Genomic DNA, 17766 nt, shown 5'->3' with positions numbered 1-17766 from the left:
AGACGTAGAGGTGAAGGTAGATAGATGTGGATGTAGATATATAATTATGGATTGTCGGGCACCATGTTTTCAATGTTGGTCAAAGCATCGAAAGAGATGATCATATCGTCGTCGTTGCTGTTATTGTTATACATCAAAGGATTCAGCTGATCATTGGCGTCGTTCAGTTTCTGGTTGAGATTGAAGGAGGAGTTCATGGCGTTTAGTATATCCTGGGGGTTGGGAGTGAGATTGTTCTGGACCGAGATGGATGGACGTTTTGATTGAGAAGGGATGGTGTCTGTGCCGGCCTTGTGAGCGTGGCTGTTGATTACGTTGCGTAGGTTGTTGTCGTTCAACTGGGAGGAGAGGTTGTTCAAGTTGTTGATGATGGGATTGATGTTGTTGGACTGTTGTTGCTGGATTCGCTTCTGGATAAGGAGAAAGTTCTTGGTGTCTTCAAGGTTGCTGGACATAAGATCCAAGTTATCCTGAAAAAGAACAATGTTTCTGTTGAGCTTGTCGATGTTGGAGGACAACGAGGTGGAGGCGCCAGCGTAGGTGTAGTTGGGCGTGAGGCCAGAGGGGGCAGCGTCGACAGAGAGGTCGCTGAGGATGTTGGCGGTGGAGACAAGAATGCTGTGGTACGCGTCGACCAACTCTTTGTTCTGGAAAGACATGGTGTTGCTTCTGCCGCTTCTGCTGTTTCTGCTGGAGGAGCCAACTTGAGCTCAGCGCTTAAACCCCCTCTAACGTGCACGTGTGATGGACGTCGTGTGCACGTGATCGCTGCTCTAGCCAATGCCTGTTGAACAAAAACAGCGGCACACCCTGTCGGGCTTGAAATATCTGGACCTGATATCTCCAGCAAAAGCATCTTCCTCTTCTTCTTCTCACACCACGCCAACATGTTCAAGTACAACGCTCTCAGCACCATTGCTCGCTCCACTGCCTTTGTTGCCAGAAGATCTCTTGCCACTGAGGCTCCAGCTGCCTCCTCAGCTTTGAAGTTGTCCTTCTCTTTGCCCTTCCAAACCTTATACAACGATGCTGAAGTCTCCCAAGTCAATATTCCTGCTGCCACTGGTGTCATGGGTGTTTTAGTTAACCATGTTCCTACTGTTGAAGAACTAAAGCCTGGTGTGATCACCATCATCGAAAATCAAGGCAAATCAAGCACTTTTTTCATCAACGGAGGTTTTGCTACTGTTCAACCAAACTCAAAATTATCTATCACTGCAATTGAAGCCTTTCCTTTAGACTCCTTTGATTCTAACGAAATCAAAGCTCAAATAACTGAAGCTCAAAAGGATTTAACCTCTCAAGATCAAGAAGTCGCTGCTGAAGCCTCAATCAAATTGGAACTTTTACAAGCTTTAGAATCTGTTGCTAAATAAATAAACAAGTAATTAATCAATCAGTATCTATATATCAGTAATTAATTCATATTCTAAATTTATATACGTCTTCTAAAAATGATCTTTCCACTCAATTTATGTTTTACTTACGCTTCATGTCCATTAACCTCGCTCTTCAGCCAATCACAGCGCGTCTTCTACGCCACACGGACTTATTTGTCTTTATCCCAAACAAATAGTTGTTCACGCCACATTATTACTCTTTTGGGTGATCATCCATCTGGAATGCACAGCCACATTCTATCGTTTTTTTTAATCTTTTAATCGTTTTTTGACATTTTTCTTATAATAATATAATTAATTTGATGATTATCAAATATTAATTATTTTTATTCCATTTACCAATCTCCTTTTTTCTCTTTTTGTTGGTTGGCTGTTGTTTTTTTTTTCCCTTCTTTTCTTTACTAATCTTTACTAATCTTTAATATACACTAACTCCCCCATAATGTCACAAAATCTTACTTCTTCTCCTGAAGCTGCAGCCGCCACTGATTCTACTTCCACTGCTTTACGAAACGATTTCTCTGAATTATCAATCAATTCAAACGACACCATAACTAAAGAAAAGGACAACAGCATCATCAAAAAACAACCTTCTTCCTCTTCTTCTACAAACATTACCACTACTACCGCTACTACTATTCACTCTCCCCCTCCATCTCCTTCTTCTTCCTCCACTCCTTCAACCGATAGATTAAAGAAAAAAGTCACTTTTACTTCTGACAGCAAATCCTTATCAACTGAAGAGATTCCTCTAAATCACAAGAGTATCTATCAATCGATTAAATCTACATCTACTAAATATAACAATAACAACAACAACAATAATAATAAATCTAAAATTGAAGAAACTAAAAAAACACTTCAAGATGCTTTTCCAACAATCGATCAAAAATACATAAATGCCGTATTAATTGCAAGCTCAGGCAATTTGGATTCAGCCTTTAGCGCTTTGTTATATCTAAGCGATCCCAATTTCAAAATTGATTTGCCCACTCCAAAGAATCAATCGCTAAATTTACCATCAAATGATCAGTTCAAGAAAATGAATCAGTTAGAACAAGACGAATTGTTGGCGAAAAGATTAGCAAAACAGTTTGAAATGGAATCTACTCAATCAAATAGATCTCACCAATCAAGACATAAATCAAGTAAACCCCCAGTTCCAATAAAATCAAACAGATTCAAACAACAACAACAAAGACACCAAAATCAAAATCAAAATCAAAATCAGAACCAAAACGAGAGAAATAAAAAAAATAAATCAGAATACTATGACGGAGATTCTGATTCTGATGACCCATTCACCACTTTTATAGACGAGGACTTGCCTCAGATCAAAAAAGAAATCGCAAAGGGTTTTGAAGAAACTAAATTAAAAGTTAACAATTGGGTATCTGAATTAACTAAAAAATTCAATCAAAATGAAAACGATAATAACACTAATAACACTAATTACGCTAATGATAGCGATGATGATTATAATTATAACAGCCGTAAACCAACCAATACCTCACAATTATTTAGCGCTTTTGGATCCCAGCCCAATTCTGCTAGAAATTCCTCAACATATAGAAGAAACATGCCATCAAGATATGACGATGACCCAGTGGAATTAAATCATAACTACGGATATGGAATTTCTTTGAAAAACGATGATCTAGTTGGTTCTAATAATGACAATGCCGTTAATAGAAATAACAATATAATAGATAATATCGAAGAAGAGAATGCACCAAAATTGCCAGTGCGTTCTTCAAAAAGCATTGCAATTCCAAGCACTCCAACCAAGAAATCTAATGACGATTTTGGTGATATAAGTAATAACAGCAACGACCATGTTGGTGTTGATAAAAATAATGCAGTCAAGAAAGACATTGAGCCGGAAACAGATATTTACGGCACGCCAAAGCGAAGAACTAGAGACTCAAGCATTTCATCAAATACTAATAAATGGCAACCATTACCAAATGCACATTTATCAGAATCAGCTTCTAACGATGCATTTTTGGTTACAGATAGTGACGATGATTATGATGATAACAACAAATTTAAGAAATGAAATGAGTAAATAATTGTATTCTACTCCTTGGTATGATTGATTGTTATTGATTGTTATTGATTCTTATATCTGTGATAATTGTTTTTGTTGAACTCTTTATTATTAAACTTTATATTTATTTAAATTTTTTTTTTTATTTTTTTAATTAGTATCTATTTATTTTCTTATTTATCTACTTGTTATCTTATCTAGTTGGTTATTTTCAGATACTTGTACCTGCCATGTTTTCTGAAGCAACTAAAAAAGATATAAAACACCAATTGAATTACCAATAGGGCAATAACAATGCAGATTTTGATTACAAAATTGTCAATTCTGTAAAATTTGTAACCCACTACAAAGACCAATACCAGGGACGCAGCGATACCTTCCCATATGACAAACTTAAAGTACCTGGGAGACGACGAGGTGAGAACAAAAGTTAAAGCTACAAGCACACAATAGATAGAGAAACTGATTATCTGCAAGTACAATTTTTCTTTGAGCAAAGCATAGTAAATGAAGCAAAGCGAGCCAAAAAGCAAGGCAGCAAAGACGACAAAATTGAGGATCTGGAGGAATCTGTTGGGTCGTTCTGGCGCCCGATTCTCAATCTGCTGTGGATAATTGTAGGGGTCGTCTTTGCTGTTATAGGGAGAAGCTTCAAGAGGATAGGAGTTCATTGTTGAGAGAATTGATGAGCATTTCTAGGACATGGAGGGTGTATCTGCTTATATATCTTCAGCATATCCCTTATCCCTTATATCGTCTTCAAGAAGGCTATAGCTATCTAAGCCAGCAATAGCCCCATGGCGCTGGACTCCTGCGTACCCAAACCTTATCGGCTTTCTTTTTCATTGTCTCAGATCCACAGGGACGGCGCATCACGTGTCTAAGATAACAGCTCGCTGGAAAAAGATTTGTTTCAGCTTGTGGTGAAGAAGCAGCAAAGCAAGAGCTATGCGAAGGTAGAAGATGTATAGCAGGTATAACTCGTATTCGTCTGGCTCGAGACCCATCAACTACGCTCCCTCGTCGCGCAGGAGCCAGGGTGCTGCTGACAAGAACCTTCAGATCCTCAAGACGTTGCTCAAGGAGCCCTCTAACAGGTTTTGTGCTGACTGCAAGACCTCGTCCCACCCACGATGGGCCTCCTGGAGCTTGGGAATCTTCATTTGCATTAGGTGCTCAGGCATTCACAGAAGCATGGGAACTCATATCTCTAAGGTCAGGAGTGTGGACTTGGATTCTTGGAACGACGAGCAAGTCAAATCGATGATTAAATGGGGCAACAAAAAGGCCAACCACTTCTGGGAGTACAATTTGCCTGACAACTATGTTCCAGACCAAAGTAAAATAGAAAACTTCATACGAACAAAATACGACTTGAGAAAATGGGCCATGAGTAAAAAAATAATTGATCCAATGTCAATCACCTTTAATGAAGAGGATAATGACGCTATTAATACCAATCGAAATGGCAACGGTAATGCTGTCAAAGCTGATAATCAAAATTCCAATAAACTTGGAAATGAAGGTCCTCTTGACAGCAATAATTCAACAAAGAGATCCTCTCTTCATTTAAAACAAAACAATCAAAACAATCCCACAAATAATCCCGTAAACAACTCTTCAAACTCATTACTTGATTTATCGTTTTTATCTTCTCCTTCTCCAGCATCTCAAAACAGTGTTTCTAATAATGATAACAATACTACTACTACCACTAATAGTAATAATAATAATAATAATAATAATAATAATAATAACTCGAGACCCGATTTGAAAAAATCAATTTTATCATTATATTCAACCCCTTTGAACTCTACTCACTCTCTGTCTTCCTTTAATAATGTAAATTATTCAAATAACATTTACACTCAGCAATCTCAATCTCAATCCCAATCTTTTTTTAGTTCTACTCCCATATCAAATTACAATAACAATTCCTTTGCAAATAATAATAATAATAATAATAATAATAATAATAATAATAATAATAATAATAATAACAATAATCAGTTTGCTTCTTTATATAGCAATTCACTCTCAAATTCAAATTCAAATTCAACCCCAAACTCTAATTCTAACTCAATCAATAATTCAAAGAATAATCTAGATGACGACTTATTTAACAATGTTTGGAGCTAACTGATTATTACCATTAAAAATTATTCACGTTAACTATAGATCAAAAGCAAAAGAAAAAGAAATTAACAATAAAAATTTAATAAAAAAAAAAAATAAACAATATATATAGCTACTATATTTTTATATAAAATAATCTCTGCATCATTTTCTGTTGTTATTTTTACCCTTTTGTATTTTTCTGTATTTTTTTCTGTATTTTTTTGTTGTTGTTGTGATGTTCAATTCATTTCTTATCATTTAATTCCATCTTCGTATAATTTAATTCAATTTACCTAATCATTATTCAACATCTTGTAAATTTATTATCGGTTTCTTTTTAATCGATTTTCTATTTATAACCTCGATTTCAGGTTCACCTTCTGCATCTAAATCAATATTTTGAACATCATCTTTTGGACTCAAATTGGAATCTAATACCGATTCGTCATTTAGCTTGAATTTAAAACTTGGATCAAATTTAGAGTCTTTATCCTTTATTATTTCCTTTTGATCCTTGTTTTTAGTATTACCATCATCAACAATGTTTTTCAAATTGGATTTAGGAACCTCTTTAAAATCTTCCAAGATTCCATTGTTGATCAATTTATTATTGTTGATCAATATATCTTCTTTATTATCTGGATTTTGGACTTTGCCATTCAAGTTCTTTGAATTCAACTCCTTTGCAGTATTAAAATTCTCAACTTTATTCTGTTTCAAGCTATTTTCATTTCCATTGGGATTTGCATCGCCATTTCGTGCGCCAACTATCTCCAAAATAATGTATCCAAACACTATCAAAGCAAGAACATAAAAGAATAGCTTTCTGGCTTTATTGGTTATGATTGGTGATCTTCTGGGATTCAACTTGTATGAAACCGGTTTGGGCAACAATTGACTAGACTTGTGTAACAAAGGCATCTCGAGTATCTATAAGCCAATACAAATACAAGTGTATATACTGCAAGAAAATAGGATTGATATAAAAGAAGTTTTGGTTGAAAGAGAAATAAAAACAGGATTTTAATCTCAACTGATCTTTGATTTGTATTTATCTATCGTCTTGTCAAAAACAACACACCCAGCAGATTATCTCCGTGTGACTTCAAACGCCAGTTCCATCGCCCAAATTTCAGCGCAAATTACAGTGCAATCACTCAAAACAGCCCTGGTTTTTTCTCCAGAGCCCGCTGGCTCCTAACGGTTTCCGCGGATGGATCCTGTATTCTGTATTTAAAGCTTGATCTGGCCATCGTCTTTCTAGACAAGGTGTTAACAATAGAGTAAACACAGCAGAAGCAGCAGAAGCAGCAAAAAGGTTGAGCAAATTGCCTTTTTTGAGAGGTGCTCTTTATGTGCTTGGGCGTAAGATCATAGAAATGTGGAATAAAGGAAAGAAACATTTATTAATGTGAACCGAAACTTGTAACGAACGAAAGTAAAACAATCACCAAATCTCACAAAGTACGTGATAGTCTCTGTAAAAAAAAAAGGAAAAGAAAAAAAATAACTAAAAAGGAAAGAAAAAAAAACTAAAAAAATAGATTAATAAATTAAAGGGTAATAATAAATTAAATTAACATGTTTATTTGTTCAATGATGAAATCTTCAAAATTAACCGTGGCAACTCCAGAATTATTTGTATCGAATTTTTGAAAAAAAGCAGTGAATTTAGTCAACCAAATTAAACATTCAATATAATTACCTAATTTCATAGCATTTGGAGTTTTTGATGAAATCATATAATCAAGACCATAGTTTTCTTGAATGTTAGCTCTTGAAAACTTATTAAAGATAAACTTTGAAAGATTTGGAGATAAATTATATTGAAAAATTTGTAAAGTATTTAAAAACTCTTCGTAATCAATTGTGAGAGATTTATCAGTATCCATACTTTTAAACGAATCAACCCAGAAATTAAAATATCTATACAAGAAAAAAAATTCTCTGAAATCCAACGTATTGTTTTTATTCCTATCAAATAATTTGACCATCAATCGAATTGTTGAGTTGTCAAATTTGGTTCCATCAGGATTTTTAATGGCTTCACTCAATTCTCTTTGAGAGATTTCGCCTGAATTGTCAGTATCAATTCGACGAAACAACTCCTGGCATTTATACTGGATCTCTTCGACTTCTCCAGTTCGTTGTTGAGGCAAATTCATCAACCCAGGTATTTCTGTTACCACATCCTGTGTCCACAAAGGAAAACCTCGAGAGTTCTCAAACAGTTGAGGAACAAAAGTAGAACCAGAAGGGGCTGGTTGACTATAGGGTCTTTGGGAAACAGATCGAAAACCATAGATATTGGGATGGCTTTGATAGGCTTGTTGTTCTTGATAGGTTTGAGCTGAGGTCCCTGGTGCAGAGTGAAAATATTGATTATGTGGTTTTGATTGGTTTTGGTAGTAAATAGGTTGTTGTTGTGATTGGTATTGGTATTGGGGTTGATATCCAGAGTTGGAAATATCATGCAGTGGAGGAACTCCATTGTATGTGCTTCTTCTATTCATCTTTGAAATGCTTTTGATAGTGTTGCGTTGGTGGTGAGAGTGTAGTAGCTGGTTTGGCAGAAAGAAGCTCTTTTAGTGATAGGGAAAAGAGCAAAGGAGACTACGCCAACTCCAGATATAAACCGTAGACCCAGCTGCAAGTCCTAATCCTGGACTCCCTAAAATAGATCTAATAGATCCAGCAAGAAATCGGTTCTATACATTTCTAATCACAACTATTGCTGTCCAGCTATTGTTGTCCAGCTATTTCTAACTTGACTGTTTTGTCGTCAAAGACCGAACCATTCTCTGGCGTTGGATGTTGTTAAGTGTGGTAAAGTGGTAAGACACTTCAAAAATATGGACAACATTACTCAACAAACTCAAATTGGTCTCTTTATTTCCTGCTCTCAAACTGGCCTAGAAAATGCAAAACAACACTTTCTTCAATGGGACCAAGCACCCTGTGTTGCTCAAGTTCCCTAGCTCGTTGTTAAAAGGTTTCTCAAAGGGTTCTGTCAATTTCAGAGAGAATCTCACTGCGTTGATCAACAGAGCTTATAATAAGCCAAGGTTGAGATACAATATCATTCTAACAGAAAGAATAAAACACCACGATGATATCTTGCTTGATTTGGGGTTGGATAAGTCCAGCAGTAACTGTTATATATATTGTTTATTGGTTCCCAGGGACTGGCTAGGTTTTACTTCTGATGAGTTGATTGAGAGGTTTCAGAAAAGCACCACCACTAATAGCACTCAAACAGTTCTAATTGAACACGAATCAGAATTTCGTTTTAACAAAGAAATCAACGATAGGGTCGTTGGTATCATTGGAATCAAACCATTTCAAGACCTAGATCAGACTTCACTTTCTAATGTATATGGTGAATCATATTCAAATATGTTAGAACTAACATCCTTTTGTTCTTTCAAATCAAAAACTGGTCCACTTTTGTTCAATTTAATGAAAAATGATATTCATTTAAGTTTCCCTCAAAACTTCAAAAAAATTGTTGCAATTGTCATCGTTGAACATAATTTAGTTTTCTATTATGAAAAGATTTTAAATTTTATCAAGATTGATAATTCAATAGTTAAGATTAAATTAAAAAGTGGTCAGAGTACTGAGAAAAATGTCTTATTAGAAGGTGGTATTAAAGCCACAAGAGACTTTCATTTACAGTCATTATACATCAATTTATAGAATAGACTAGACTAGACTAGAATAAATAAATAAATAAATAAATAAATAAATAAATAAATAAATAAATAAATAAATAAGCCTTTTTTTATTTTTTTATTATTATTATTATAAACTGATTCTTAAGGATCATTTTCACCAATGTAATCCCAATTTTCACTTTTATATGATGCATAGCATCTAAATTCATTACTTAACCCATTTTTATGCTCTGGAATGAAATTTGTCATCTTGGTGGTGGGATAAATTTTCTTTATCAAATCTTTCATTCTTTCACCTGTACAGACCAAAATTTGACTATTCGAATTTGATAAAACTCTTGCAGTGATTGCAGCTTTGGTCTGGCATTCATTTGACAAAAATGGTGGATCAATTAGCAATTTATCAATCTTACTTTTAAACAAATCCAATTTATCAAATTTCAATGGGTTTTTAAAATCATAAAAGATGAAATTCGAATCTCCAGCTAATAATCGGAATCTTTTATCAAATTCAAATAAATAAATGTTTTTCTTTAAATTTGGTCTGTCTTCCAATTTCAATTGGTCTAAAATTGCAGAATAAACAGATGGTGCAGATATTATACAAATTTTGGTATCTTCAGTCGTACCATTTAATAACTCTCTGGCTAGAAAAGTTGCTGTTTTTTCATCATACCAAAATTGAGATAAATTCCAATCTTCTTTAAATAAATCAATATTTAAATCATCATTATTTTTATGATCATGATAATGATCATGATCATTATCATTCTTGAAATCTTTTAGTGTAGCACTTGCCGGTTTATTATATACTTTTGACAATTGAAGCAATCTCTCTTTTTCTTCATTTTGAAACTCTTGTAACGCTTTCAAAGCATAATCAGATAAAACACTGATAAATTGAAATAATTTATAGTTAGTTGAAAGATGATTTGACTAGATCTCCATGAAAAACCTCAAACTATCTAAAAACATACGGAAAATCATCATCAGAATCAGACATTTTTTGTGGTTTTTCGAATGATTATGCTACTTGAAATGCCAAACTTCAAAAAGTTATTGCTCTTTCTTCTGATTGAAAAATTTATCAAGAAATGATGTCAAATTAAAAAAAAAAAAAAGATTACGATTTCATGACGGAATCGTAATAATCGCCAAAATATACCGAGAATTCGAACATTACGCAATATACGAAAAGTGTTTGGCACGTGATAATGTTTTGAAAAGGTCACCCGCACTTGATCGCTAAATCCCGTTTCTGAAATGGAACTTTGACGAAATTTGTCTTATGACCCATTTTGAGCGATAGTTATTTTGATAACTGGAATCTTCTTAATTTTCCCACTTGTTTGCTTTGTTCAATTGCTATTTTATCATCATTACAAGTGCTTGAGCTGTTATTTTTTTTCAATTCATGTCCAAATTAATATGAAGTGGGCTTTTAGGTGTTGAAATAGCGGACATTTCTACCATACTGGTGGTTATGCGCAACTGCATGCGCAAAGGAGCAGTATACGCATTGCATCCTTATCTGTAAATAGAAAACAAGCAAAGAAATAAGGAGCTGGTGAAGGAGATAATAAAGAGGTTGAAGAGTGGGAGGATTTAAAAATGTATTCTGGTGGATAGAAATTGAAATTGAAATTAAAATTAAAATTAAAATTAAAAGTAATCAAGATTTTCCCAAAAACTTCTTTTGAATAATTATCCACTTCTAAAAACAAGAAATATTCTTTTAATTCATACAAGTGCTGCAAACATTGTAAATTCAGGTTGATCATTAGTAGCAATAATTGTAGTGATAATTTTAAAGAATAAAAAAAAAATGGTATGATAATCGAGTATCATTATCTTAAGACTTCAGATTTAAGAATTAAGGCTAAAGTAATGGATTGTGATTTATGATTTATGATTTTCAGAACCGAGATTCAGAGTCTTTTGAAATAAACGGAAAATCGAATAAAGGGTAATAAGGATTTTAATATGATTGTTGGATAGATAAAACAGTGAGAATGATTGAAAAATTAGGGTAAAAGGTAAAGATAAAAACCAATTGGGAAGTTTAATGAGAAATTGATTGAAAAATGAAATTTTAGTAAGGAAATGGGGTTTTATTAAACTGGGTAGAAATTATTATTATTATTATTATTATTATTATTATTATTATTATTATAATAATGGTATTAATAAATAGGGAAAAAGAAAAACCGTGATAGATATTATTAGTAATGCTAAGAATATTAGTAATGATAATAATATTAATAATGCTAGCTATAATAATAATTATTTGCCTTATGTTTTGTGTTTATTTGTTTAACCACTCTCCTCAATTTCTTAATATGAAATATCGCAAGATGAATTTTTTTAATAATGATTATAATGGTTATTATGTTATAACGATTAAAGAATTGGTGAGCTAGTTTTATTAATGAGTGAGTATGGTGATATTCAAATTGAATGAGTTCTGGAAGTGAAGCTAAAAAATGACCATTATTTTAAAGAAGAGCAGAAACGGGTGATTGAATAATACAGTTTTTTTCTGTTTTGTTTGATAGATTTTTATGATGGATTGATGTCTTTGTTCAAGCTTTGATAGATTTATTAATGCCATTTCTATTCAAATAATGTAGGTGGGTATAAGACATGTTGTAGCAAATAAATGTATAAGCACGAGTATAACAATACTTTATAAAAATAGATGATACATGGTAATGCCACGAAAGTCCTTGTCTAGTAATAGAAAGCAGCAATAAGAATGTCAATTATCTTTTTAATTGATTAGGGCAAGGTATGGTCTGGCATTTTTTTTTTTTTTTTTTTTTTTTTGATTTGATTTGATTTGATTTGATTTGACTTGACTTGACTTGACTTGTTGTTATCTGTAGAGAGATAAAAGATTGGTTGTTTGATAATAATTGAGTGGGATTTGAACTCCTCTGGAGTCTTGAATACCTGAAATGATTAAAACGCTTTTAAATATATGAATAAATTATTTGTAAATAATAAGGAAAAGTAAATGAAAGTAAATGAAAGTAAATGAAAATGAAAGAAAATAAATGAGAATAAGACTTGAATAAGATTTAAATAAGATTCAAATTAAAATTGTTGCAATTTTGTTTATTGAGTTTTAAACCGATTCCACTAAGATTTTTCAGCTCCTTAAAATATAAATCTGGGTGCTAATTGTATTGTGACTTTAATTGACTTTTCTTCTTTGATTGGAGTGGTTAGGATCGTATCAATTTAAGTTGACTAGCGACTCAGAGTAACCCAAAATCAAACGAGATAAAAGGAGATAAAAAAAAGCAGATAACATTCATGTTCAGCTGTTGGATTTAACATTTCCAGATCTAAAAGCAGCAGATCAAGCAATCACTAAGCTGCAATACTATTGAGTTGTCATTTCCTCATACCAAGCTGTTAGAGAGCAACAGATAAGAGTAAAGCGATACCCAAAGAGCGTAATGACTCAAAGTCAGCTATTTCTCAAACAATACTAGCGAAGTGAGTGCTTTCTCTCCAAACCACCAGAGCTGTAACAGAATATAAGGTGAAATTTCACACACTTCCCAAAACAGCAACAGACCATCCGTGGGAGGTGCGACAGAAAGCAGCACACTGCGTTAGACAGCATTTCTGACCCGTGGTTCTGGTACCCGATAGCGTTATCGGCAGCGTGCGTCTGCATCTAACTGCTTCCGCATGCTGCGGACCCGGACGGGGCTGCACGCGCTGCACGCGACGCCCTCGGCGGGACTCTGACGCGATTGGCTGGGGTTCCCCACAAAAATTAGACCTGGATCTTTTTGGCCAGGTCTCGTTTTGAGACAAAGCGAGCCGACGAGGGCGGAAAGATATAAATATGGTCTTCTCGCTCTCTTTTCTCGCTGGGCTTAATCTCTCTACATCTGTGCTTTTACTCGACACTGCTCTTGTTTCTTCCACTGCCTCTTCTGCTTCTTCTGTCTTTTCTGCCTCTTCTGTCTTTTCTGCCTCTTCTGTCTTTTCTGCCTCTTCTGCCTTTGCTCTTTTCTTCTGCGACGTTCTCCCAGTTCTTGCCTCTCTGGTCGATTATTTACTGCTTATCGCCATCTCACCCTGCCTTTTTCTGTTTCATACCCCGTGTTTCGCTCAAATAGTCCTACCCCATACTTTGCACTGCCCAAAATGCTTCTCTCTCTTTCAGGTAACAAAGCTGCCAACATCTACGACTTGATTCCTCCACACTTGCTCGAGTCCATTATCGCTCCCTTGCCCAACGATGTCTTGTTGATTTTGGCTCTCTCTTCCAACTGCTTCATTTCTGCGTTGGCCTTGAAATTGCTCTTCAAAAACCTAATCGTCGTCTTGAACTCCGACAACTACTACTACTGTCACAATGGCCTATTGAACACTTACCAAAATAAAGACACCAACAACAAGAGTTTCAAGAACCCAAAGCCATTCAAATTGAATGCATTGAACTTGGGCTTGTTCAGATCTCTTATCGCAAATTTCACCCATAATCTCGTCATCCAGTCCACCAATAATTCCTACAAATCCCTAATCTCAAATAACAACCAGCTAGTCAATCTCGTTCCCTTTACTAATATTAGAAAATTATCTGTCATTCACTCAATAACGTCCTTTGAAATTGACATAATACAGAACGTCCATGACTTCTTATCAAATTATATTGACACCTGCATTTTACTTGAAAACAACCAGCAAATTACAAGTCTATCCCTTAATTTCAACCACAATTTCAATCATTTTGCTTTTATTAACAACGTTCTACCACTTTCAAATCAGAATTTACAAACCTCCTTGAAAACTTTGAAAATTTCTTCTTCCAAGTTATCCTTTGTTCCAAACTTGTCAAATTTCCATAAAATTAAGCACTTGAATCTATCAAATAACAATCTATCCAATATTTCATCTCTAGGTACTCTTCAATACCTCAAATCAATCAATCTCTCTAGAAATCAATTTTCCTTTATTGACCCTATCGATTTTGACTACAAAATCAATAAAAACTTACTCTCAATTAATCTATCCCACAACAGTTTATCCAAAATTTACGGTTTAAATTACTTGTCCAATTTACTCGACTTGGACTTATCAAACAATCAAATCTACAAAATAGAAAACCTAAATGACAACACTAACCTACACTTTCTCAATTTATCAAACAACTTTATCAAATCAATTGAAAACTTAAACCCCCTAAAAAATCTAAAATTCTTAAATTTATCAAACAATAAAATTGAAAGAATTGAAAACTTGAACAACTTGAAAAATCTCATCTCCTTGAATTTAGAATTCAACAACATCAAAAGATTATACAATATCTCCAAAAATTTAAACTGGGATTCATTAATTGAATTGAACTTGAATCAAAATGACTTGTCCTCTCTAAGATACTTGAAATCCTCTTCACCATCCAACAATCTAGAAATTTTAAGACTAAATAACAACTCAATTGATTCCATCGATGAATATTTAAATCTAAACTTTAAAAATTTAAATTACCTCGATTTATCCTTCAATAGACTTTTCTCCGTCGATAATTTGCCACTCTCAATCAATTCCCTAAACTTGCTGGGCAACTCATTATACGAAATATCAAACTACTTAATTGATCTCAGAAATCTAAAGTTCCTAGACTTATCTTGGAACCAAATCACCGATATCAATAATGACAATAACTTGAAGTTATTGAAATTCAAAAATAATGTCAAAGTAAACCTCGAAAGCAATCAACATAACTACAACACTGATGAATTTTATTACACAATCTCAAATTCCACTTCCAGTTCCACTTCAACCTCCTCTTTTACTTACACAAACTACACTTATTCAAACAACAAAAACTTGTATCCCCAAGTGTTTCTTCCCGCTATTAACACTAATAATCTTAATAGCAATAATTTTAGTGAGCAAATTCCAAGAATAAAAAGCTCACTAAATATGGCAATCGATAATCTAACACACAACGATAATTTCAGAAACCTTGCTAGTTCATTTTTAAACATTTCTTAAATTAATACTTTTCTTTTTTTAATTTCAATTCATGGTTCATTTTTTTGCTATATTTAATTTTTCTTATTGTTTTCATCTTCATTCATATTTTTTCTTTCATTCCTTCATTTGTTAAAGCTTTTTCACCCTTTTTATGGTCTTTATGGGCTATACACGTACTATTTCACAAGCATATTCAACTGTCATTTTCTCACAATACAACCTCATTATTGCTACCCAGCAATCAACTGTCTGCCCTAAAAATCACTTTGTAGAAACTGTTAGAGCCCTAATTCTAGTTAAAACCCGAGATCTTGCATACACATGCATGTATCCACAGGAATGTGTCAAACTTCGGATGCATGCTTGGAAAACCAGCGCACGGGGGCTGTGTTACCACAGAAGACCACCCTTTGGCTTGCTCCCCAAAATTGGACCTGTTCGATATTCCTCATCCAACATTTGCTTAAACCCTATTTTTTCTTATTGTTTTTTTCTTGATTAAGCAACTATTTATAATCGATTGAATATCACTTCTTAGCTTGATATCATAACAATGCAACCCCTTCTTGGTTCAATCCACATCCCTATTCTTTACTATACTAATCCCCCATTGACCTAATTTATAATTTCTCAAACAAACAACATGAAACTAACTTCAATAACATCGAAAATCTCCTCCAAAGAATCAACCCAATCAAAAAAACCCGAGTTTTGTCCAATTTCAAACACTCAAATACTAGACGACATTTTTTCAACTACTGCTAGAATCTCAGAAGAATTGAATATCACTAAAAGTCAAACTACGTATTTATTAATCTCATATAACTGGGATCACGAAAAATTACTACAGGAGTTTAACCAATCGCCTGTATCTTCTCATAATCAGTTTTTTATAGATCATGGTGTAATACCAGATAAAACCAAATCGAAAATTATCGAGGAAACTGAAAATAATACAAAATTAACAACATGTTTAGTCTGCTATAATGAATTCTCAGATAAAACTCTAATTGGCCCTTGCTGTGGTCACAAATATTGTACTATATGCTACTCCACCTATATCATAAATAGTTTTAATAATGTCTATCATCCATTGAAACATTTAACATGCATTAATCCAGACTGTAAGTTATTAATCAGTAAATCTGATTTGATTGATTTTTTCAGCCCAAAAAACAAAGTTGAAAATAAAAATAATACTATAGCTGATTCAAATGAAAAACCAAATGAAAATAGTTCCAAACTTAATTCAAACAATAAGAGCTCCACAAATAGCATACAAGGGGAAATTGATAAAAATAAAACTAATAAAACTAAAGCTGATAAAGCTGACAAAGCTGATATAAAGAACAATATAAAGACAAATAAAATACAAAATGATACTGATCTTCAGGGAATGTCAGGTATTCCAAAAATAAATGAACTTCATGATCTTTATGAACTGTATGAAATGTATGAAATGTATGGACTTTATGAACTTTATGAACTTGGTGAAACTATTCAAATTAACAAAACTAATGAAACTAGTGAAACTAGTGAAATTAACGAAACTGAACTAAAGGAATTGAATAATAATATAAAGAAAATTTACAGTATAATAGGAAATTGGGATAATTTGATGCTCAATTCTTATCTTTCATTTAAAGCAGGTCCAACGAAATCCTTAAAATACTGTCCTTTTAAAAATTGCGGTTCAATCGTTAAATGTGATGAATATGATAAATATTTTCCAAAGACTTCATCATCTTTGCCTGATAACAAAAAAAACAAAAAAACTCATGACAAAAGATTTATTGCAATTTGCGTGAAAAATCATAAATTTTGCTTTGAATGTGGTGAAAAATATTCCGAAAATTCAAACTGTGGTAAAGATTATTCAATAGATATGGAGGAACTTTCAAGCCTTCAATGGAAACATCTTCATTCAAAGCCATGTCCAAATTGTCAAGCACTTATTGAGAAAAATGAAGGATGCGATACAATGAAGTGCTCTCAATGTTCTGACACATTTTTTTGGAGTCATTTGAATTATTATGAAATTCCATTGGAAATGCAGGAAGAATATATTGAGATATTTGGTAAAATTGAAAATAATAGAGATGCTTCAATAAATCCAGATACTGTTCCAATACCAGCAGCTGAAAATGCAAATGGGGGAAGGGCAGACAATGATTCTAATAAACTTGTTTTGGTTTTTGCGATCATTTTGGGGATATTGGTTAATACCTTGGTTTTGGTTGGATTAAAAAAGCATGTTAAATGGTTGCAAATTTTTTCAATTTGCATAACATATTGCTATTCATTAACATATTTTTTCACAGGATATGATGCTCTTGTTACATATATTTCCAGTTTAGTTTATATGATTATTGTGGGAGCTGATAAAAGCTCACCGGTTTGGTTGATTGTGCTTGCATCTATTTCTTTTGCTTTTCATTTCTTCAGATTTGTTATCATATCTTCATGATGATTTTTAATCTTTCTAGGAACTAAACCACATATTAGTGGACTAGATCAG

At 33.4% G+C, this 17766-nt stretch overlaps 12 protein-coding genes across 12 annotated transcripts; 6 read left to right on the top strand and 6 right to left on the bottom strand.

Annotated features, from left to right (window-relative positions):
- Nucleotides 1-44: 44 nt before the first annotated feature.
- Nucleotides 45-659, bottom strand: ASCRUDRAFT_70997 (uncharacterized protein; the record flags this gene model as incomplete). Its single annotated transcript, XM_020191874.1, has 1 exon — nt 45-659. One exon carries the CDS (start codon nt 657-659, stop codon nt 45-47), a length of 615 nt encoding a protein of 204 aa, XP_020046804.1.
- An 85-nt stretch (nt 660-744) lies between these two features.
- Nucleotides 745-1631, top strand: ATP16 (F1F0 ATP synthase subunit delta; the record flags this gene model as incomplete). The annotated part of the gene is made up of 2 exons (XM_020189167.1): nt 745-750; nt 897-1631. 2 exons carry the CDS (start codon nt 745-747, stop codon nt 1374-1376), a joined length of 486 nt encoding a protein of 161 aa, XP_020046803.1. The 3' UTR covers nt 1377-1631.
- A 628-nt stretch (nt 1632-2259) lies between these two features.
- On the top strand, nt 2260-2844 carry ASCRUDRAFT_21442 (ubiquitin-binding protein CUE5; the record flags this gene model as incomplete). The annotated part of the gene is made up of 2 exons (XM_020189690.1): nt 2260-2559; nt 2632-2844. Coding segments are annotated over 2 exons (513 nt in total), but the record flags the coding sequence as incomplete, so codon positions are not given.
- Nucleotides 2845-3553: 709 nt separating this feature from the next.
- On the bottom strand, nt 3554-4267 carry ASCRUDRAFT_154552 (uncharacterized protein). Its single transcript, XM_020189326.1, has one exon. It carries the CDS (start codon nt 4119-4121, stop codon nt 3648-3650), a length of 474 nt encoding a protein of 157 aa, XP_020046801.1. The 5' UTR covers nt 4122-4267; the 3' UTR covers nt 3554-3647.
- Nucleotides 4268-4413: 146 nt separating this feature from the next.
- ASCRUDRAFT_35620 (ADP-ribosylation factor GTPase-activating protein) lies at nt 4414-4845 on the top strand (the record flags this gene model as incomplete). The annotated part of the gene is made up of 1 exon (XM_020190628.1): nt 4414-4845. A coding segment is annotated over one exon (432 nt), but the record flags the coding sequence as incomplete, so codon positions are not given.
- Nucleotides 4846-5868: 1023 nt separating this feature from the next.
- Nucleotides 5869-6489, bottom strand: ASCRUDRAFT_70993 (uncharacterized protein; the record flags this gene model as incomplete). Its single annotated transcript, XM_020191873.1, has 1 exon — nt 5869-6489. One exon carries the CDS (start codon nt 6487-6489, stop codon nt 5869-5871), a length of 621 nt encoding a protein of 206 aa, XP_020046799.1.
- A 118-nt stretch (nt 6490-6607) lies between these two features.
- ASCRUDRAFT_154549 (uncharacterized protein) lies at nt 6608-7055 on the bottom strand. Its single transcript, XM_020189325.1, has one exon. The coding sequence runs from the start codon at nt 6969-6971 to the stop codon at nt 6726-6728; it is 246 nt and encodes an 81-aa protein (XP_020046798.1). The 5' UTR covers nt 6972-7055; the 3' UTR covers nt 6608-6725.
- Nucleotides 7056-7066: 11 nt separating this feature from the next.
- Nucleotides 7067-8540, bottom strand: ASCRUDRAFT_76469 (EF-hand). The gene has a single exon (XM_020193483.1). The coding sequence runs from the start codon at nt 8079-8081 to the stop codon at nt 7140-7142; it is 942 nt and encodes a 313-aa protein (XP_020046797.1). The 5' UTR covers nt 8082-8540; the 3' UTR covers nt 7067-7139.
- Nucleotides 8488-9267, top strand: RMD6 (Rmd6p; the record flags this gene model as incomplete). The annotated part of the gene is made up of 1 exon (XM_020191872.1): nt 8488-9267. One exon carries the CDS (start codon nt 8488-8490, stop codon nt 9265-9267), a length of 780 nt encoding a protein of 259 aa, XP_020046796.1.
- Nucleotides 9268-9344: 77 nt separating this feature from the next.
- On the bottom strand, nt 9345-10386 carry EFM5 (protein-lysine N-methyltransferase). Its single transcript, XM_020193482.1, has 2 exons — nt 10223-10386; nt 9345-10137 (listed from the first exon to the last, which is right to left on the bottom strand). The coding sequence occupies exons 1-2, from the start codon at nt 10246-10248 to the stop codon at nt 9387-9389; spliced, it is 777 nt and encodes a 258-aa protein (XP_020046795.1). The 5' UTR covers nt 10249-10386; the 3' UTR covers nt 9345-9386.
- A 3026-nt stretch (nt 10387-13412) lies between these two features.
- On the top strand, nt 13413-15266 carry ASCRUDRAFT_81431 (leucine-rich repeat domain-containing protein; the record flags this gene model as incomplete). Its single annotated transcript, XM_020194618.1, has 1 exon — nt 13413-15266. One exon carries the CDS (start codon nt 13413-13415, stop codon nt 15264-15266), a length of 1854 nt encoding a protein of 617 aa, XP_020046794.1.
- Nucleotides 15267-15891: 625 nt separating this feature from the next.
- ASCRUDRAFT_81430 (uncharacterized protein) lies at nt 15892-17715 on the top strand (the record flags this gene model as incomplete). The annotated part of the gene is made up of 1 exon (XM_020194617.1): nt 15892-17715. The coding sequence occupies one exon, from the start codon at nt 15892-15894 to the stop codon at nt 17713-17715; it is 1824 nt and encodes a 607-aa protein (XP_020046793.1).
- Nucleotides 17716-17766: the final 51 nt, after the last annotated feature.

The sequence above is a fragment of the Ascoidea rubescens genome (assembly GCF_001661345.1).
Source record: "Ascoidea rubescens DSM 1968 unplaced genomic scaffold ASCRUscaffold_8, whole genome shotgun sequence".
Lineage (NCBI taxonomy): Eukaryota > Fungi > Ascomycota > Saccharomycetes > Ascoideales > Ascoideaceae > Ascoidea > Ascoidea rubescens.
Note: the sequence above shows the minus strand (reverse complement) of the source record. Positions and strands in the feature narration are given on the sequence as shown.

Bases quoted from the DNA above. Each gene is read 5' to 3' on its own strand.
- ASCRUDRAFT_154552 (XM_020189326.1), bottom strand. From the start codon at position 4,121: ATGAACTCCTATCCTCTTGAAGCTTCTCCCTATAACAGCAAAGACGAC.
- ASCRUDRAFT_154549 (XM_020189325.1), bottom strand. From the start codon at position 6,971: ATGTTTCTTTCCTTTATTCCACATTTCTATGATCTTACGCCCAAGCAC.
- ASCRUDRAFT_76469 (XM_020193483.1), bottom strand. From the start codon at position 8,081: ATGAATAGAAGAAGCACATACAATGGAGTTCCTCCACTGCATGATATT.
- EFM5 (XM_020193482.1), bottom strand. From the start codon at position 10,248: ATGTCTGATTCTGATGATGATTTTCC. The intron at 10,138-10,222 runs GTATGTTTTTAG...TCAATTTATCAG, and splicing joins GATTCTGATGATGATTTTCC to TGTTTTATCTGATTATGCTT.